Consider the following 21,299-nt stretch of genomic DNA (forward strand, 5'->3'; position numbering starts at 1 on the left):
TTTTCTCCACACAGTCAGGTTTAACAAAAACAAAAATGTCTCTCAGTGGCTAACTCAAACAGGTTATAGTATCCACATAGTCCCACATAGTCCTTCAGACACCAATTTCCTTCACCACTCTCTCTCTCTCACTCTGACGCTCTGGCATGCCTTATCAGGTCTCCCTCTGCCATCACTGCAATGAGAGACAGGTTTCAGAGTAATAGAACAGCCCAGGTGACGAGCCTTACCGATTTCCCAATCCTGCATACAGACACATGACCACGCCCCCATGCCACAGTATACAAAAGTCAATTTCTGTTATAAAGCATTTAATAAAAAAAATACCTAACCGACTTACAAAGACATACATTTTAACTATTTTTGTATTTATATTAATGAATAATAAAATGTACTTAATATTTTGATATTTCAAAATGTTTAACAATTATTTCTTCTGATTTCTTTGTTATTTATATTTAATTTAAAATGCAAAAAATGTCAGTCAACATTATAATGTTTTATTTGTTTTCATTTATTTATTTTATTTTTATGAACGTTTTGTGTACACAATTCATCAGTGCATGTTATTAAAATGTTTGTCTGCTATCAATTTCCAACAGTGTCTGTACATGGATCACAGGAGATTTATATATTTGTTTTATTCTTTTTCTAATAGTCAGGAAAATTTCATCCACGGTGTAATTTCCAGCCATCTCAAATTCTGTTTGTGTCTCAATAGTTTTTTTTTGTCTCGCATGGTTTAAAAAAAAAATTAAATGGTTGTCCTTTTTGTCTTGATAAGGCTAATTTCATAGTTAACATTTTGTGTCCTATATATGCACTATTAAATCATATTTGACACTTTTGGCATAATTTTACAGTTACGGCTTGATTGGAAATTACAGCCAATAAAAACTTTCTGCTCTCAAGTGATATTTCCCTTGATTCTTCTTTGATTTCTTCAAACATCACTTGTCTTATATTTCATCTCAAGCATGCTCACACACACACGTTTGTCCACTTGATTAACAACAACACTAACTTCTGAAAAAACTTGAAAAGTCTGCATCTGGCACAAGGCTAAAACAGCCAAGTCAACCCTTAAAAAACATTTGAAACGTACAAAAGTAAATTATGAAGGCCTGTTGAAAAGTTTCAATGTCAGTTTTATTGTGACCTTCATATAATAAGAAGGGGAAAAAAACAGCTGACATCAGTCCGTTTTAACAAAAAGCAACCCCTGGAATGAAAGTGCCTGAGAAAACGCTCATTTATTTATCAATGTAATTATATTGAATTTTAGAATTAATTATCTATTGAGCTGTATAATATTAATTAACCTTCTTATTAACGTAATTTTCTGTATCCATAAATACAGAGAAATAAAACAAAGACGTTCGTCATTTAAATAACTGAAAGATGAGAACAAAAATAACACCTGTGACAGACCCTGTAAATATTACAGGAGTTCATCAAGTACATTAAAAACAGCTGCATTTTGTCACAGACACTGTACTTCAGAGAACTGGTTTCATGTCTTAGTAAAACTTTGAAAAGTTACACCACAAAACTCACTAAAGCCAAGCAGAGCACAAGGGAGGGATTGACTCGCCTAACTTGAAGATTATTAGTTAGCAATTAGCAAATTAATCATTATCCTGACACAATGAAACACTTTCCCTGAAATTCAGCAAGGACAAACGACTCATAAAGACATTTTATTTTGACTAAAATGTTTGCTTCAATGTTTTTTCATTTATTTATGAAATCATACATGCAGTTTTACAAACTATGTTTTGGCTACAGGAAGTGACGAATAATGAAATGCACATAATACATTCATGAGAACAATTGGAATGTTAACAGTGGAATGTGCAATGAGAAAATAAGGTGGTTTAATGGACAACTTGACCACATACATCAACATAATGGACATTTTAGAAAATTGTAACAATGTAATCTGCATTGATTCTCAAAGGCGAATTATTGCTTTAAGCAGTCTGATCTGGTTAGTGTGGTTTGTTAGTGATACCTGAACATCGAGTCGTCAGTCCAGGTTGTAGTAATAGGGCAGGCTTCGGGCGAGTTTGCTGCGGATGTGCTGTAGGCCTATCTCCTTTCTGCTCTCCAATACAGTTGCAGGAGAAGATTATTGAGCTCCTCATTGAGCACCAGCACCAGCACAGGATCCTGGAAGTCCACCTCAGAGCTCTGCACAGACACGTGTTAAAAGTATCATAAAAGTTGTCCATATGAATTGTGCACTATATAGCAAGTCTTGTGAAGTCATGTAATATCTTTTTGTGGAGGCCGTAACTGCATGTGACATGCCAGCTGAGTGAGACAGTTCTGACATTTGAGAGCTGTGGATGGAAAGATCATCAATCCTCACACAAAGTCATTTCACACAGCTTTTTTTTTATCATCATTTTTGTCTTTTATTGAAAATGTCTTTTAAATTTAGTGAATATTTCATCATGTCAAATGTATTAATTTTAGCCAATTTTACTCACACTAAAATGACATATAATTTTAGTCTACAAAAATAACATTTAAGTTGAAGGTAATGTTCTAATGATAAAAACAATTTAACATGATTGAAATATGAATCAAACACATTAAAGATTGAAATGGGCTCCTGACTCTGTTGTGAATTCCTCACGTTTCTAGAGTTTAGGATACTGTTATGTTCTGTGAATTTTTAAGAAGACGGTGTAATTGTGAACACTGAATATCACATAACTTGGTTCAAGTTCACCTCTTATGTGGCTTTATTGTCAGTGAAGATGTATGTTGTACATATACATTACCTGATCGAAGTCTAGTCTGATATATATATATATATATGTGTGTGTGTGTGTGTGTGTGTGTGTGTGTGTGTGTGTGTGTGTGTGTGTGTGTGTGTGTGTGTGTGTGTGTGTGTGTGTGTGTGTGTGTGAATTAACCTGTTAATGAAGTTAATTGCAGCTCAAGTGTGGAAATGCTAAACATATTGTAACTTCATTATTTTAATTAATTCTTTCTGGATTTTTCTTTGTTGAAAAATAAATAATAATATAATACAAATAAATTATAAAAAACAGTGTTAGTGTTTTCTGGTAAATAAAAAACTAATTGTCAATGGACATTTTCACCCATAATTTCATTGATGAGAAAAATACTGGTCAGATGGACTACTTTCAGAATACTTTTATGGTACTTTTTGTCCTTTTGGAGTTTGACAGAGCATGCAACTCTAAATGGCGCAAGCTAATAGGATCTTTGAACTTGTTTTCAGTTAGCAATCAGCTCGCTCACATCTGTAATCTCTCAAGCCAATCGTCTCGCATTGTCTAAGCTGATTGGTCCTTTGATGTGTAATCGGGTAGCCAATGAAATGACATACTCTCTCTCATTTAAATTCACTCAGTTTGCAAGTAAGCCTCTTTAACTTGCACTATGAGAGTTCTTTCTGTGCTCAGGTGGTTGCTGGGGCTTTTTCTTAAAGCAGCTTGCGCATTAAGGTCTGCATAAAGCACGTCTTTAAAGGAATATTCTGGGTTCAATACAAGCTCAATTGACAGCATTTGTGGCATAATATTGATTACCACAAAAATTTATTTTGACCCTTTTCTAAAAACAAAAAGAAAAAATCTGGGTTAAAGTGAGGCACTTACAATGGAAGTGAATGGGCAGGATTTTTGTACGTTAAAATACTCACTTTTTCAAAAGCATGCTGGCATAAACAATATGTGTGTACACTTGATTTGCGTGTAAACATGATTTTAGTGTGATAAAATCAATTACTAACCTTTTCTGTTAAAGTAATATCCAATTTTACAACTTCGTTGCCATGAAGATGCAATGTCAATGAAACCTATAACCCTAAAATTACTGTAAAAATTATGATTTAAAAAAATGTACAGCTCAAATAATACACATATTTAACAGAATTAAAATGCTGCTTAAAGAATCTTCAAAAAACGTTCCCTTTGTGTTACACTAAAAAAATAACAGCATACGAGTTGGAATGACCTGAGGGTGAATATTTTTGCCAGGGCACCACCCTGGAATCAGGGACTAATAACCAGACAGTATAACAGTGTCACTATAGGATTGTTCTCTTAGGAGTCCGGAGAACATCGACATTCAAAAGGTAAAAAATGAAGGCTTGAATCCAAGTACTGACATCCCCTGCCAGCCCTTAACATAGGTGCATACAGAACAATACCAAAACACATCTCTTTAAAATATAACAAAGTTTATTTATGCAGTAATATCAATTAATAATCAATACAATGCAGTCGATAAACTTCCATCTTCCATCTACAAACTAAAGATTAATATGATTAAATATGGTCACAGATAAGCCTATAATACATGAGAGGAGGGTAGGTGTGTGTGTGTGTGTAAGTAGAGAAGGAGTGCACAAATTGGTAGGTGGGGTGAATTTTGGCGGAGAGCCTGCCTAATGGTGTCTGCCTGTTAAACGCTTGTATCCGCTGGTACAATAACTCAGGGACAAAGCTGGGCTCTATCGCCAAGTTATCTGTTCAACAAATGTGATGTGGGCATGTTTTTTTGAGGGGTCGTGTGTGTGTGTGCGGTTAGTATGAGAGAGAGAGAACAGGGTGACGGCACTGAAACCGGTTTAGTGATCGTCGGTAAACGTGAGAGACGGCAACCGTTTGTTTTATCACTCAGAGACGCGGTGAACGGCTCGTAATCCATCCACCGTGGTTGATGGTTCTTTAATGGATAAACTCAGTGTGCTTGTCTCACCCGTAATGGCTGAAATGCACAAACAGCCCAATGTGGTTGGACAACAATACAACAAATCTCATTCATGGTAATAGTAAATTACAGTAATACCTTGAGTATTATTAGCAGCAATGAGCGGACTCTGCGGTCTGTAAACTGTAAGCAATAACCTTGATACACAATATATTATAGTGTGTTGTTATAGAATAACACACTATAATAATCTATCTCTGCCTAAACGTAAACTTCTTACTTGAGTCATGTGAGGACGCGGGTAGAATGTGTGTTCGTCCGTCGTTTGATCTCAGGTGATGACGGGAGACAGTTTCCTCACTCGGTCGGTAGGTGGCACAAAGGCTGATTCTTGGTGGGCTGGCGGAGAAATCAGCGGAGTTGACTCGGATGAAGAAGGAAGAGAAATCTTCTTTCTTAACTTCTGCAGGCAAAAGGGTGAGACGCGGATTGTTCGGCGGTCCCCTTCGGATCCTCCGTGCTCAGTGAACCACGGAGAATCTCGGCTCGTCCAGTGAGATGGAGATTGTATGGCCAAAGTTCAGGTACGTACGTTACTTCTTGGGAAGCAAGGCTACATCTGGGAGCTGCAGCTAGACGTGGCGAATACTGTCGTTGGAAGCAAGGCTTAGTGGAATCTCTGGAGTTTTATACTCTCGATGACATCATGGTTGAAGGACGCGTTCTGTCTTGCGTTTCATCCAATAGGAGTTGAGAATTCGATCCTTCAGAATCTCACACATAGGTGTAAAGTGAGCAAGGCTTGATGGGAACTGATTTTGGAGCTGTTTTTGTGTTATCAGGCTTTGAGTGTTTTGATTGTGCCTCATCAGTCATTAGGCCTGCCTTTGTCTCCTCTCTGAGCTCATGATGCTCAACAACAAACAATAACAAAATGCTAATTTTCTGGTGAAATATGAACCCAAATTTTCAGTTAGCAGCCCCAGTGTGGTTAAGTGTTAAATATACACACCATTTTTGAGCCCTCGGTGAGGAGGTAAATCAACCCTTCCACACCGTGCTGGATGCTCTCTGATGGCACGTTGAGTTTCCCTACATCATCGTCATCAACAGATCAACAAAGAGCAAATCACTGTACTCACGTGTGGCTTCCTTGTATATTTTAGGGTTTGAGTCCTTTTTTAGAAACGCCACAGCGATTCGTCCAAACTCACCAACAACTGATGGTTATATTTAATTGCTGTCATAGAAGCACACAAGATGCTCTTTGTAATTATTATTGTAATTATAATCCTGCTAGATAACATCGGTGAGTATGAATATTTGTGGTAAATTAAAATTAACACAAAATATAAGCATTCTACCAAGTTGTTATAGATTTTCGGACCCCATTGTAAGCAACATAAACACATATAAACAAAACAATCTTATATGAAGTACATATTTATAACAGAAAATCAGAAAAAAAATATATAACTCAAAGAAACATACACACATGGAAGCATTGTAATGTGATTCTCTGATGTTTTATCTGTCCTAAATGTTCTTTATGCTATTCTGAAAAAACTAACAGCAATTTTTTGATGCTATATCATTTATAAATGTTCAGGACATTTTGCAGTATATTTAAATTAAGACACTGAATCCCAAGTTACTCCCAATGGCAGGCTAGCGCCTTGCATTCACACACATTATGTGTGTTAAATTATTTAATGCTTATTAAAACCAAAAATGTAAACTAACACCCCATTTTGATGCATTTCTGTATATCACAGTTTCAGATGGATACATGTCAAACCACAGAAAATTCCACATTTGACTTCATATTTGTTCAATGAATGAAATCACAAGTTAAACACAGCACTAGCTATGTTATTAGCACTATGAAACTAGCTATGTGGGAAATCACTTGCCTGGGACAACGGTCACTTTTAAAGTTTAGTACTCACTCACTATTATACAAAAATATGTGTATCTGTTTAATGGGTACACTATATGTAGTCTGTACACAATGTTTTATTCTGTGTTTACACTCTTGTTATTCTAGATTATGGTCGGGGTGCCATTTCCAGTTGATCTGAGAGAAAATTTCGAATGCTGCGTCTGGCCAGTGTCTGTGCTATTGCTAGCTGCTGCAGCCACGTCTTATCTGTGAAAGCACTGTGAGAGGACAAAAAAAAAAAAAGCCAATCAAATGCCATGTGAACAATGACTCTAAATCTGCATGAAAATAATATCCTGATAACATCAATTGGCTGATGGAGAACCTACACAGTCCCAAACCCTTCAGTAGTGACTATCCTGAGCTGTGACTTCAAAAGTTGGAGGACAGGAAAATATAAAAGTCCATTTCACACTTTTAAGAGCCCTCCAAAAAACAAATCTAACATTGGTAAAATATCTATTATAATATAATGATTTTGCAAATAATTACACAAGTACACGGCTACTTTTTTCACATAATGGTGCGTTACAGAAGTGTCATCAACTATCCCATTTAAGCTGGGCTGTTCCCTATTTTGGCCGAAATAAAGACATAACCTTGGGTTTCCAATGTTTTGCGACATGAATATGGGACACTTGAGCACTTTGAGTTCTACAATTCAAGGTGTTTCCCATCAGACTGGGGTCAGATGCCTAATATCCTATATTTAAGTAGCAAAATGCATGGAGGGAACCAAATCCAACCATGAATGGACATCAGAATGCTCAAGAGGAACCCAGTCCCCCGGGTCAAATGGTGAAATTCTTGATGGGGATACCCCCAGGTCTGATGGTGAAACGTCCGGTATTGAAGCAGTCAAAATGCTCAAGCATCCCATATTCGTGTAGTGAAAAGTTTGCAACCCTAAGTTATGCATCCACCAGTAGGGGCTAACTGCGAATGCTGACCAGCTAAAACTTGACCCCTAGCTCAAACGAACACATCTGGTGACATCATTTCAGGAAGTCAACCAATGAATGGCTTGATCTTGTGCATTAAACTGGGATAAGAGAAAGGATTTTAACATCAAACAGAATTACAAACATCATCTTTAAAGACAGTAACTAACCTAGCAATGGCCAAGCAGTAAATAGCATTTTCTTGTAGCGTTCGGCCACAAAGCAGCCTGAAGTTTTCCCGAGGGATGGTGAGTATTTCAGCTGAATTTGTGGAGCATTTGATGAGTAAATGCTGGAGTCTGGTGTCCAGAATAGAATGGGGCAGTGGAACTTTTTTCCACCAGGTGTCTGTGCTCCTGTAACTATTTTCAGCTGCCAGGATTTCCGTTGGGTTCTTCCTCCCACATGCCCTGTTCCTGGTGAGGTTCTGATCTCTTCCTGTACTCTTCTGGGTCTGGGAATGATGCAGCTGGGGCAGCTTTACTGATGCAATCTGGGAAGATGGAATAGCAGGGTAATGAGAGAGACAGGAAGGACCTACAAAGGATGTTGTCATTGAAACGCCACAGGATGGATTTTTGACATCCACACATTCCCTCAGCATTCTACCAATGGGGTTCAAGAACATCCTCTGCATGGGAAAGCCATCGACCTGCACCGGGTCACCTACTTTGCTTCCAAATAGACGTTGTTGTCTCATTTTAGCCTTTTGTATCCATGTCTTGATCTGAAGGTAGATCTGCATTGGTAGAGAGTATCCAGGAAAGTTGACAGTGGTGTAAAGTTTAGAAACTAAATGAGAGACACACTCTCTGTGCCGATGTCCAATTGCGATCTGCAGTAGGTTGCGGCCGCTGGGATCGCAACAGGCCAGATTTGCGATACTAGTACTTATAAAGAGTTTTAGAATCAGAAGCTGTCCAGCTTCGGCAGCTGCATGTGCAGGACATTTCAGAGTGTCTGGATGGTTCATCACGGAGCACCATGTACGGTATGGGTGGACACCAACAGGATCTTCTGCTTTAACCCCAGACTTGATCAACCAGCTGGCCAAGTCCAAGTGTCCATGTGCTGCTGCGACATATAGAGCCACACGCTTCTGAAATCTGCAGGAGATCAGGATCTATATGATATCAGTGGCCCAAAACATTTAGAAAGATATGTGTAGGAGCACTGACTAAACCAAAGACACTGTGTTGTCAAACCTTAGTACAGGCTTCTCGTCAGAGAGATGTCGTTGAACTGTGCATCTGTGTCCTCTCAAACAAACTTTCAAAAATTCATTCCAGCCATCCCAAGTATCCAGACGAAGAGTGTGCCCTGTGATAGAGAATCTTAATTAGCGGTATTATTATTACAAACATCACTATTTTGCATATACTATTTTGCATTCACTTTTGCATATACTTCAGGTATTCAGCATATAATATTCGTCCACCATTGTTTGCGATAAAGGGATGATTGATACCTTTAATTACACTATCAGAAAATTCCTAGCAACTTGCTAAAAACCACTCAGAGAACCTTTACAACCATATTGCAATGCCCTAGCAACTGCATAGCAATATGCTAGCAATTCCTCAGAATACCTTGGAACACCTTTGCAACCACATAGCAATGCCCTAGTGTGGCATTGTGGATTATTAATGCTAGTGAAGTATTAATTTCCCCCTTTTTGGAGACATTAGTATTTTGTGCTTTATAATAAGTTTTTATGGCACGTTTGATTGCCGGTTTTCAGCTCTTTTAGCTCACGCAGCTCAGAAGGGGCAATCCTTAATCCTCAAAAACTATGACTAGATCATCAGAATTAACAAGGTTGTATTAAACAAGGGTTTTCATCTTCTAAAACATTGTTAGTTCATTAGTAATATACACTCACCTAAAGGATTATTAGGAACACCATACTAATACTGTGTTTGATCCCCTTTCGCCTTCAGAACTGCCTTAATTCTACGTGGCATTGATTCAACAAGGTGCTGAAAGCATTCTTTAGAAATGTTGGCCCATATTGATAGGATAGCATCTTGCAGTTGATGGAGATATGTGGGATGCACATCCAGGGCACGAAGCTCCCGTTCCACCACATCCCAAAGATGCTCTATTGGGTTGAGATCTGGTGACTGTGGGGGCCATTTTAGTACAGTGAACTCATTGTCATGTTCAAGAAACCAATTTGAAATGATTCGAGCTTTGTGACATGGTGCATTATCCTGCTGGAAGTAGCCATCAGAGGATGGGTACATGGTGGCCATAAAGGGATGGACATGGTCAGAAACAATGCTTAGGTAGGCCGTGGCATTTAAACAATGCCCAATTGGCACTAAGGGGCCTAAAGTGTGCCAAGAAAACATCCCCCACACCATTACACCACCACCACCAGCCTGCACAGTGGTAACAAGGCATGATGGATCCATGTTCTCATTCTGTTTACGCCAAATTCTGACTCTACCATCTGAATGTCTCAACAGAAATCGAGACTCATCAGACCAGGCAACATTTTTCCAGTCTTCAAATGTCCAATTTTGGTGAGCTCTTGCAAATTGTAGCCTCTTTTTCCTATTTGTAGTGGAGATGAGTGGTACCCGGTGGGGTCTTCTGCTGTTGTAGCCCATCCACCTCAAGGTTGTGCGTGTTGTGGCTTCACAAATGCTTTGCTGCATACCTCGGTTGTAACGAGTGATTATTTCAGGCAAAGTTGCTCTTCTATCAGCTTGAATCAGTCGGCCCATTCTCCTCTGACCTCTAGCATCAACAAGGCATTTTCACCCACAGGACTGCCGCATACTGGATGTTTTCCCTTTTCACACCATTCTTTGTAAACCCTAGAAATGGTTGTGCATGAAAATCCCAGTAACTGAGCAGATTGTGAAATACTCAGACCGGCCTGTCTGGCACCAACAACCATGCCACGCTCAAAATTGCTTAAATCACCTTTCTTTCCCATTCTGACATTCAGTTTGGAGTTCAGGAGATTGTCTTGACCAGGACCACACCCATAAATGCATTGAAGCAACTGCCATGTGATTGGTTGATTAGATAATTGCATTAATGAGAAATTGAACAGCTGTTCCTAATAATCCTTTAGGTGAGTGTATTGTAGTGTTATTTATCATTATATTTGAATCAACAGCAGGATATGTTTTAATTAAAACATTTTATTGTCCTCATGATGCATATTTTTCCATGTCATTTTTGTGAATGTCTTAACCATCTTGGTAGTACAAAATACAGCCCTTACAGCAATGCACTAAGAACACCATTTAGAACACATCTGCAAACTCGCCTAGCAATGTTCTTGCAACTAAACGAAATACCTTAGCAACTAAATAGCAATGCGCTTAAACAGCAGAACATCCTAGCAACCGCATAGCAATCTGCTACTAACCATTTAGAATACCTTTGCAAATGCATAGCAATGCCCTAGCAACCCCTCAGATCACCAAATATACTGCATAGTAATGCACAACAATTCCTTAGAGAATGCTAGGAACTCCATAGCAACCTGCTAAAAATCTCAGAACACCTTTGTCACCATAAAGCAATAGTCCACACAAAACACCCAATCAACTGCACAGAATTGCAATAAAAACTCAGAATACTTAGAACACCTTTGCAACTGCATAGCAATGCCCTAGCAACCACACAGAACACCCTCAAAGCCACATAGCAACTGCATAGCACAATGCTACAAATGACTCTGAGCACCTTTGAAAAAATATAGCAAGACCCAAGTGTATTAGATATACACATACTGCACAGCTATCATGTACCGAAGCAACCACACAGCAATGCAATACATTATTCAGAACACCATAGCAACTTCATAGCAACGTGCTAAAAAAAATAAATAAAAATACCTGTGCAACCACATGGTAATGCCAATCATCCAGCTCCAGACATAAAACTACTCAGAACACCTTTGAAACTGAATAGCAATACTCTAGCAACCACATAGAACACCCTAGCAACTACAAATCAATGCGCTAAAATGACTCAGATCACACTAGCAACCGCATACCAACGTGCTAAAAAAACTAAGAACATCTTTTGATCTATATAGCACTGCTCTGGCAACCAATCAGAACAATTTAGCAACCACATTACAACAACACCTTAGCCAAAACATAGCAACACTTTATAAACCCCTCAGAACACCGTACAAATCACTTAGCAACAGCCTGACAAGAACCTAGCATTGTGTCTGTAATCTTTGCATGGGCAAAAAAACACTCACATTTCTTTCATACATGTAAAAATGGAGTTTAGATATACTTTATTATCTGTATGTTGTCTGTGTGTGTGTATCAGTGAGTAGATGACTTTGCTAATATGTGATTTACCAGCTTGTACAGCATAGTCACTGAGCAGGTTACAGTCATACAGAAGAAGGCCGCTCTCAGTGGACAGTGTGAAGGCAGTGACAGGAATACCAAACTGCAGGGACACCAGAGACTTCAGTTTGGATACAGAGGAACTCAGTAAATCTCCCATTATAGGAAGTGTTTCCTTCGTTATGGCACTGAACACATGAAGAATGGCCTTGTTTACTTCCTGTGTTGGGAAGAACATTTAGTTGTATCAAAACAAGACAAAATGGGCAAGGTTTTCAGATAAAGTGCACATCTGCCATCCAGTGGTGATACTTTCTAACTACAGCACAGCACAACACACAACACACGGTTATAATTTCCACATATGTTGCAAAATCAAACAAAGTGTCACTGTCAGAAAGTTTTCAAGTGTCTATGAAAGATGCTTAATCTTCAGAAAATATTAATTGAAATTACAAGAGGGTCAACTAAATATTGCACTAACTTTTTATTTCTTTACATTAAGCTGAAAAGGCATTTTTACATTCCTGTTACAAGAAATGTGGGTAGTACAAAAATTAACAAATTAATGAAAGGGTAAAATTCAAACATACAAAATGAAGCTGCTCAGTAGAGAGCTATGTACGACCAAATGTTGTTTGTAGTTAATGATTTTAATTTCCCCATAATTAAAGAAACATATTTGTTTGACCATTTTACTTACAGTAATTTTGGTAACAGGACTGAATGATTGAGCTTGATGAACACAGCTAACACTAAAACTTGTGTTAAAATGGAAAGAATGGAATGAGATTTATCACCACGCTGAGAAAGGGTTTCAAATTATGTCACTTCACTAAAAAAAAAAAAAAAAAAAAAATTCTACATTTTTTATTACACATTTACTAAATAATAATTAAAAAAAAAAAAATACTTTTTCACAAGGTCATTGGTATGATGCCTTGATGCTGACATTGGGGAAAAAGAAAGAAAGAAAGGTAATTTTGACCATATATTTCACAATTCTGACTTTACTTTTTCACAATTGGGAGATGGAAAGACATAATGTCACAATTCCAAAATATAAAGTCACAATTCCGAAATATAGTCACAATTACAAAATATGAAGTCGCAAATTGCAAGATTTAAAGTAAAAAATTCCAAAATATAAAGTCACAATTCAGAAATATAAAATCGAAATTCCAAAATATAAAGTCACAATTCCGAAATATAGTCACAATTCCAAAATATAAAGTCACAATTCCGAAATATAGTCACAATTCCAAAATATAAAGTCACAATTCCGAAATATAGTCACAATTCCAAAATATAAAGTCACAATTCCGAAATATAGTCACAATTCCGAAATATAAAGTCACAATTCCGAAATATAGTCACAATTCCAAAATATAAAGTCACAATTCCGAAATATAGTCACAATTCCAAAATATAAAGTCACAATTCCGAAATATAGTCACAATTCCAAAATATAAAGTCACAATTCCGAAATATAGTCACAATTCTGAAATAAAGTTGCAAATTCCAAAATATAAAGTTACAATTCCTAAATAAAACATTGGAAATTCCAAAATATAAAGTCCCAAATTCTAAAATATAAAGTCAAAATTTTAAAGTCAAAAGATATATCATTTAAATTGAGAAATAGTCACAAAAGTCAGAATTGCCTCTTATTATTTATTATGTGGCAGGATCCAGCTTCCACACATTTATATGCCTTATGTCATAAGGGCTTATTATTATAATAATTATTATCATTTTTTTTATTTTTAAGGACCACATAGCAAATCATATACAGTACAAAATGTGCAAATACAAAAAAACGTTTGACTGCAGTCACATTCTTGTCTGTGTCCATGAAAACCATATAAAATCAGACAGTAAAAGGACTGAACTCAATAAATGAGTCATGCCTAAAATCATGTCCTGTGTAAATGTCTAAAATCATGACACAGTAGCATATATAACCATCGAAAAACATAAAACGAAAAATATTATACAGAAAATGTTTTTGCTGTGTGTTCCGGGGTCAGTACCTTGACCTGACAGTGAATGGTGCTTCCTGTGGTGATGCCAATGTCTGTCACACACCAGTTGTCCTGCAGGGCGGCACCAGTGAACCTCAGCTCCAGGAAATGCTGCACCTGCTCATCACCTGACAGCTGAACGTAAAAACGCTCCTGTTTGAGCAAAAAGAACGTTTCAATCTAGAGTTTTCTATCAGTAACTAACTATGTTGTTGGTTAAATACGTAATGTGTGGAAACATAAACTGACAGAGTTGCATTGAAATACCTTGATCATCCTCTTGATGTTTCCAACTGTCTGATAAGGAGAAATGTGGAGCGTCTCATAGGAGCCTTCAAACACAACAGACACCCTCATGACAGGACGTACAGTGTCTCTCTGAATCTCTATCCTCTGTGTGCTCACAGAGAGAGCGTGCTGAAGACTTCTAGGTCAGCTGTCCAATGGAGTCTCAGTCAGACCCAATAAAACAGAGGGGACTATCTCTAACATTAAACGCAAGTTGCAAAAAAACTAGCAAAAAATATTAATTGAAACTACTAAATTTTAATTATATACATATTACTATTATTGTTTATATAAATAAAATGATTATATATTACGATAAGAGGAGTATGAGAATAATGAGAATGGGATGTAAGATGTGCTTTATTGTTTGAAAGTAACATCACAATAAGCTTCCTTTTCTTTATGCAATTTCTTTTTTGTTGCTTTGGAGTTGCTGAGCTGTAAACCAGCTTCATATAATCAATACTCTCTCTCTCGCTCTCTCTCTCTCTCTCTCTCTCTCTCTCTCTCTCTCTCTCTCTCTGTACAGTTATAACATTGCTCTCTATCACAGCAGGCAGCACAATTCTGGTGGTCTTGCAGGGGTTGCTGGGATCTCTTTATAAGCTGCCACTGGGATGTTCGGTTCCTATAGCAACACATCAGAAAGCAGGCCCATGAGTTGAGCTTGAACACTTCAGGAACACAAATATTTAATTCAACACCAGACCACCAACCAGAAGAATCCTGAACTTTTATAGAGGGGCCCGTGCAGAGTCGACCAGCTTTTACACAGTAAAAGTGCCAAAAATAACATGCCTTATGTATAAATCCATCAATAACAGATACATTTCTTTTCTTACATTGATGAGAAAATAATAGTTATATATAAATGCAATACAAGAAACTCTGGACAGACTGACAGCAATAGTTTCTTTTTCTTTGACTTACCAATAAATAAATACCAGTGAACTTTACAAGTTCTTTTGTGAGAGACACTATTAAACTGACTGTGACATTTACATATGACCTTTCCTGGTCTTGTCCTTTTGACTTTGTATGAATGACAGTTTACAAGTTAGCAACAGCAACCAACAGAAAGTTATGGTGCTATCATTGCTGTATAGGCCTATGTTTATGTACTGCTGATTTTCAACTACAGCAGTTATATATACACTGGTGGCCAAAAGTTTGGAATAATGTAAAGATTTTGTTCTTATGGAAAACAAATTGTACTTTTATTCACCAAAGTGGGATTCAACTGATCACAATGTATAGTCAGGACATTAATAACGTGAAAAATGTATATACAAATTTGAAAAAATACTTCATAACCTCTTAAACTTCTTCAAAGTGTTCTCATAAAAAAAGCGCAGCAATGACAGCTTTGCAGATCCTTGACATTCTAGCGGTCAGTTTGTCCAGATACTCAGGTGACACTTCACCCCACACTTCCTCAGGGTTGGGAGGGCTACTTTTGAAATGTATTTCACTACAGATTACTGAATAAATGCTGTAAAATGTCATTTGTAACATATTCTGTTAGATTACTCAAGGTTAGTAATGTATTCTAAATACTTTGGATTACTTCTTCAGCACTGGTAGATTGTTTCTGTCAGTACAGTAAGACAAAATACATTCTCTGAAAAACCCAAATATCTTCTGCAGTGTTGTTTCTAAAACAAGATCAATCAAATTAATCTCATTTTAAGGGGTTTAAGATATTTCTACAGGAAAACAATACAACAATTATGATCAAGAATATGATTTGTGCCCTAATATCAAAGATCTTACTGGAAAAATAAATTATGATCTAATGTGAATTTTCTTGATAAATAAATATGATGGTGTCTGGTCACATGTGCATGTAAAATGACTTGAAATAGCATTTTAGCTTAGCATAAAGCTGACAATTTACACAAGGTTTATTTCTATTTCTTCTGCTCCAAACTTACTTCAAACGTACTTCTCTGTCTGCTCGTATGAATGTAACACATCATAAGAAAGTGTTTCACCGCTGTTCAAATGCACTTTGGATCACATCATTTATATGTATAAATGTTTTCCATCTGAAAGGACTAAATATTAAATAAAACAAATGACAATAAAATGCAAAGTTATCTCTTCAGTAATCAAAATACTTTTTGAATGTAACTGTATTCTAATTACCAATTATTTAAATTGTAACTGTAGTGGAATACAGTTACTTATATTTTTTATATTTAAATACAAAATCCTGTTACATGTATTCCATTAATCCCCACACTTCCTGTAGCACTTGCCATAGATGTGACTGTCTTGTCGGGCACTTCTCACACACCTTACAGTCTAGCTGATCCACAAAAGCTGGGGCTCAATGGGGTTAAGATCCATAACACTCTTTTCCAATTATCTGTTGTCCAATGTCTGTGTTTCTTTGTCCACTCAAACCTTTTCTTTTTGTTTTTCTGTTTCAAAAGTGCCTTTTTATTTGCCATTCTTCCCCTGTTGTACATGAAACTGGTGTTGAGCGGGTAGAATTCAATGAAGTTGTCAGCTGAGGACATGTGAGGCGTCTATTTCTCAAACTAGAGACTCTGATGTACTTATCCTCTTGTTTAGTTGTACATCTGGTCTTCCACATCTCTTTCTGTCCTTGTTAGAGACAGTTGTCCTTTGACTTTGAAGACTGTAGTGTACACCTTTGTATGAAATCTTCAGTTTTTTGGCAATTTCAAGCATTGTATACCCTTCATTCCTCAAAACAATGATTGAATGACGAGTTTCTAGAGAAACTCTTCTTTTTTTGCCATTTGTTACCTAATATTGACCTTAAGACATGCCAGTCTATTGCATATTCTGGCAACTCAAAAACAAACACAAAGCCAATTAGTGTTCAACTGTGTTTGATATAATGGCAAGTGATTTTCTAGTAATAAATGATCAGTTTAACATGATTACTCAAGGATAAGATGTTGGAGTGATGCTGCTGTCTAGATTTGATCTTTATATGACTTTTTTCAAATAGTGATGGTGTTGTTTTTTACATCAATAATGTCCTGACTATACTTTGTGATCAGTTGAATGCCACTTTGGTGAATTAAAGTACCAATTTCCCTCCAAAACAGCAAAATCTGTACAGAATTCCAAACTTTTGGCCACCAGTGTACTCACAAAGGTATTGTAATCCACCAGGAAGACCTTCAGTATTATAGCAGGAATGGGCTCACTTACGGAAATAGAAATATCGATCTTTATTGACTTTTTCTTAAAACTTTCATATGTGCAGGACCTGATGGATATGATTAAGGTATTACAACCTATCAAACTCCCTAGTAATGACATTGTGCTTGGTACTTTAGATGTTGAATCACTGTACACCAGTATTCCTCATGATGGAGGCACTGATGCCCTTGATTTCTTTTTATGTGTCTATTTAACAAAACTCCTGGTATGATTGTATAGATGAGCTTACTAGAAATCTTTTTACGTACAAAAATGTTTTCTATCTACAGATTAAAGGGACAGCAATGGGGAGTACTATGGCCCCCAATAATGCAAACTTACTGTATATTTTGGTTATTTTGACAACGATTGCAATCCTTTTTTGTCTAAAATTTGTTTATGGAGTTAGAATTTCTTAATTGTAATATTGACCATTAACTGTAATCATTTTCAGCCTTCTAATAACAGGACTATTAAATGTACAAAAAACAATTTAACGATTTGACCACTGGTTTCAGCAAAGAGGTTATGTAGATGGCTGGATTAAAAAAGGCTTTTTGAAAACATAGATCAAAATGAATGTCTTTATAGAACACATGAAGAGACTATAAACAATCGTCTGTCTTGTATCATTCAATATTCTCCAATGGGAAAGAATTTTAACATATGTAAACATTGGTATATTCTTAGATCTTAGATTGAACAAGTTATGAAACCTAAAAGTGGAGGCTATGTCAACCTCTTACAGAGAGAGATGTTTTACATATATACACATAACACAGTCTCTCCAAAAGGGCTCAATCTAGATTTCGACTTGAAACCTTTTTTTTTTTTTTTTTTTTGGTGTGAAATGTGTATATACTGTATATATATATATATATATATATAAATGTGTTCATAGCACGATGAGGCATTTGACCTATTTATGGAGTATACGCCTTTCAGTGTCCATTTTTGTGATTTTATTGTTGTTTTTGTATTATTATATCTTGTGATTTTAATGATGGGATAAGTGACATATTTGGGTGACTCCTAATGGATAATTACTTGCTTGTTGCCCATTCTTTGGATAATTGTTGGCTTTTCTGGTGCCCACGCCCAATTTCAGGTGTGAGTATTTATTGTTCTTATATAATTCTTTAACATATGATGTACTTACTGCCTGACAAAGACCAAAGTGGTCAAAACATTGTCTGTTTAATCTATTAAATTGCATGGGAGCGCATGTAGCAGTCTGCTAGTCTCCTTTTTTTCCTATGAACTGTGACCTTTGTTGATCGTGCAGCTGCCTTTAATTGTTTTGGATATGCTCACACAACCTCTATTTGCTGATGTACTTCAACATTTATAGATTACATGTTACCACCAATAACTGATGCATGCTGAATATTGTGCATTATTGATTTAATTGTATAATACAAATCTCTGTAGCGGACAGGGAGGGAATAAGTCAATTAGTTTTCTGTTCTCTATTTTGGGTTACCCCATCACTACAAAATGAACAATGCTTTTACAGTAACCATAGTTCAACCATGATATTTGTAAAACCATAACCACCAAAGTTACCACCATGGCTTTACTACAGTAACCATATTTTAATCATTAGATCTTTAGTAAAACAAAAACAAAATTATGGTTATAAAAATCATAATCATTCTGCCATAAAAAAAGGAGTAAACAAATTATACTGTAAAACAACAGTAATAGTAAAAATAGCTGTATTTTATGATTTTAATGACCAAATAAGTCTTTGGCTGAACTTGATTCATTCATGTACAGTGGTTCCACATGTTTGAAATTAGTTTCCTTAAATTAAAATTACTATGTAACTTCAATTTAAATAATTGAAGTACAGGGATCCCAACTGAATCAGGTAAACCCAACAAAATTGAACATGTCAAAATAACTGAAATTAAACTTTTTCAGTGATATGCTAGCTTTTACAGGGAATGACAGCATGCTAAATACATGCTGGTGGGACACACTATGGTTGCAATTTGGTTAGCACAGCAGTTGCTCAATGGATAAAGTAATACGTACAATACTCACAATGTATTGTACCACGCTATATTCCATCATGTTCATTACGATCGCAAAATTCTGGCCTGTTAATAGTTCCTAGAATATCAAAATCCACGAAAAGAGGATGATCCTTTTCATATTTGGCTCCTAAACTATGGAATAGTCTCCCTAACACTGTTCGAGATGCAGACACACTCCCTCAGTTTAATTCTTGACTAAAGACTCATCTATTTAGCCAGGCATACAAATAATTTATTCAGCTCACAATTAGGCTGCTTTAGTTTAGTCTGCTGGAACCAGAAACTTTGATCATGATTTATAACTCTGCAATAAATTGAACGGCATCTATGCTTATATTATTTTATTTGTTTCCCTATCTCAACCTCGGGACTCCTATCCTGAGGTCACCAGAACCTGCTGGATCCAGCTCCGTTCCTGCTTTGTGTTGAACTCCACTGCTACGTGTCGCTGAAAGATGATGACTAAATGCAGCCAGCCAAACATCACTTCAGTCTATTATGAGGGACTTCAGAGGGTGAACTGATGCCAACTCCAACCATAAGACATGGGATACTTCATATGCCACTGTCTGAACCTTGGATTTAGGATGGACCTCACCGAACCTCACCGAAATTACCGGCCAGGTTGAACTGTGTTCCACATCCCTGATCTCTGCCTGCATCACCTCAGTCTATTGATGGACTACTATCTTGAAATGGCATGCATAGACTATCAATTGTCAACAAAAGCCTTCATCAGCCAATTAACTGAACTTCTGCAGTTAATCCAGGATGGACTTCAAAGACATTAGTCATTAATCTTACAGTTCATACAAAATCGACATTTAAACACTGACCCTTAACACTTACTTAGTTTAATAATTTTTAACCATGACTTGCTCTATACATAAGTAATATTTACATTATATTCATGATGTTAGCCAGAGGGGAACTGGCCCCCACAGTGAGTCTGGTTTCTCCCAAGAAACATTAATCAACATCTTATGGAGTTTTGTGTTCCTTGCCACAGTCACTTTCAGCTTGCTCACTGGGGTTATTACTACAATTATTATTTAATTACTTATTTTTAAACACGATTAACAATCGTATTTCATCTAATTACACAATGATGATTCATCAACATTATAGACATTAGTTTTATCTTCTGTAAAGCTGCTTTGAAATGATGTGTGTTGTGAAAGGCGCTATACAAATAAAATTGACCTGACTTGACTTGTATTGGTCTAAATCGTAAGCTCAAGCTCCACCCTTCACCATGATGGTAGCCCCCAAATCTTCAACATAATGGACTTTTTTCTAAATCTTAACATAACAAAACATTAAAACACTAACAAGACACCCCCTTTTTTACTCATCTTGCACAGTCAGAGACACATAAAATAACACTTAATTTTAACATTTACTCTGCCAACAGAGTCCAATGCAAAGCATTTGGGGACTAGAAATCCTCTGCCCAGTTTCAGTTAACCAAACCAAAAATATGAACGTTTTCCCAACGCAAACAGATTAAGTAAAGCAGAAAAGACACTTATTGTAGTTGAATCACCTCAGTTAATTTAAGTTCCCTTGGTTACATGATTTAAAAAAATAAATAAATAATAATAAAAAAAAATATATATATATATATATATATATATATATATATATATATATATATATATATATATATATATATATATATATATATATATATATATATATATATATATTCATATATATCTATTATAAATATTATGGAACTACAATCCTCTCATATTCATATATATATATATATGAATATGAGAGGATTGAGTAAAATTGACAGTTGAGAAAGTATTTTTTTTTTTTAGGTTTTTCCTTTATAATGGATT

The 21,299-nt window shown here is 36.3% G+C and overlaps 1 protein-coding gene across 1 annotated transcript; it reads right to left on the bottom strand.

The window, feature by feature from the left end:
* Positions 1 to 6,653: 6,653 nt before the first annotated feature.
* Positions 6,654 to 14,275, bottom strand: LOC127640029 (protein ANKUB1-like). Its single transcript, XM_052122403.1, has 6 exons — positions 14,204 to 14,275; positions 13,946 to 14,089; positions 11,922 to 12,132; positions 8,784 to 8,898; positions 7,749 to 8,684; positions 6,654 to 6,855 (listed from the first exon to the last, which is right to left on the bottom strand). The coding sequence occupies exons 1-6, from the start codon at positions 14,210 to 14,212 to the stop codon at positions 6,744 to 6,746; spliced, it is 1,527 nt and encodes a 508-aa protein (XP_051978363.1). The 5' UTR covers positions 14,213 to 14,275; the 3' UTR covers positions 6,654 to 6,743.
* Positions 14,276 to 21,299: the final 7,024 nt, after the last annotated feature.

The sequence above is a fragment of the Xyrauchen texanus genome, chromosome 48 (assembly GCF_025860055.1).
Source record: "Xyrauchen texanus isolate HMW12.3.18 chromosome 48, RBS_HiC_50CHRs, whole genome shotgun sequence".
Lineage (NCBI taxonomy): Eukaryota > Metazoa > Chordata > Actinopteri > Cypriniformes > Catostomidae > Xyrauchen > Xyrauchen texanus.

Excerpts from the sequence above, each read along its gene's own strand:
- LOC127640029 (XM_052122403.1), bottom strand. Across the intron at positions 8,899-11,921 it reads TGACTATGCTGTACAAGCTG|GGCACACTCTTCGTCTGGAT; the intron begins GTAAATCACATA and ends TCTCTATCACAG. Across the intron at positions 6,856-7,748 it reads TACTGCTTGGCCATTGCTAG|TGCTTTCACAGATAAGACGT; the intron begins GTTAGTTACTGT and ends GTCCTCTCACAG.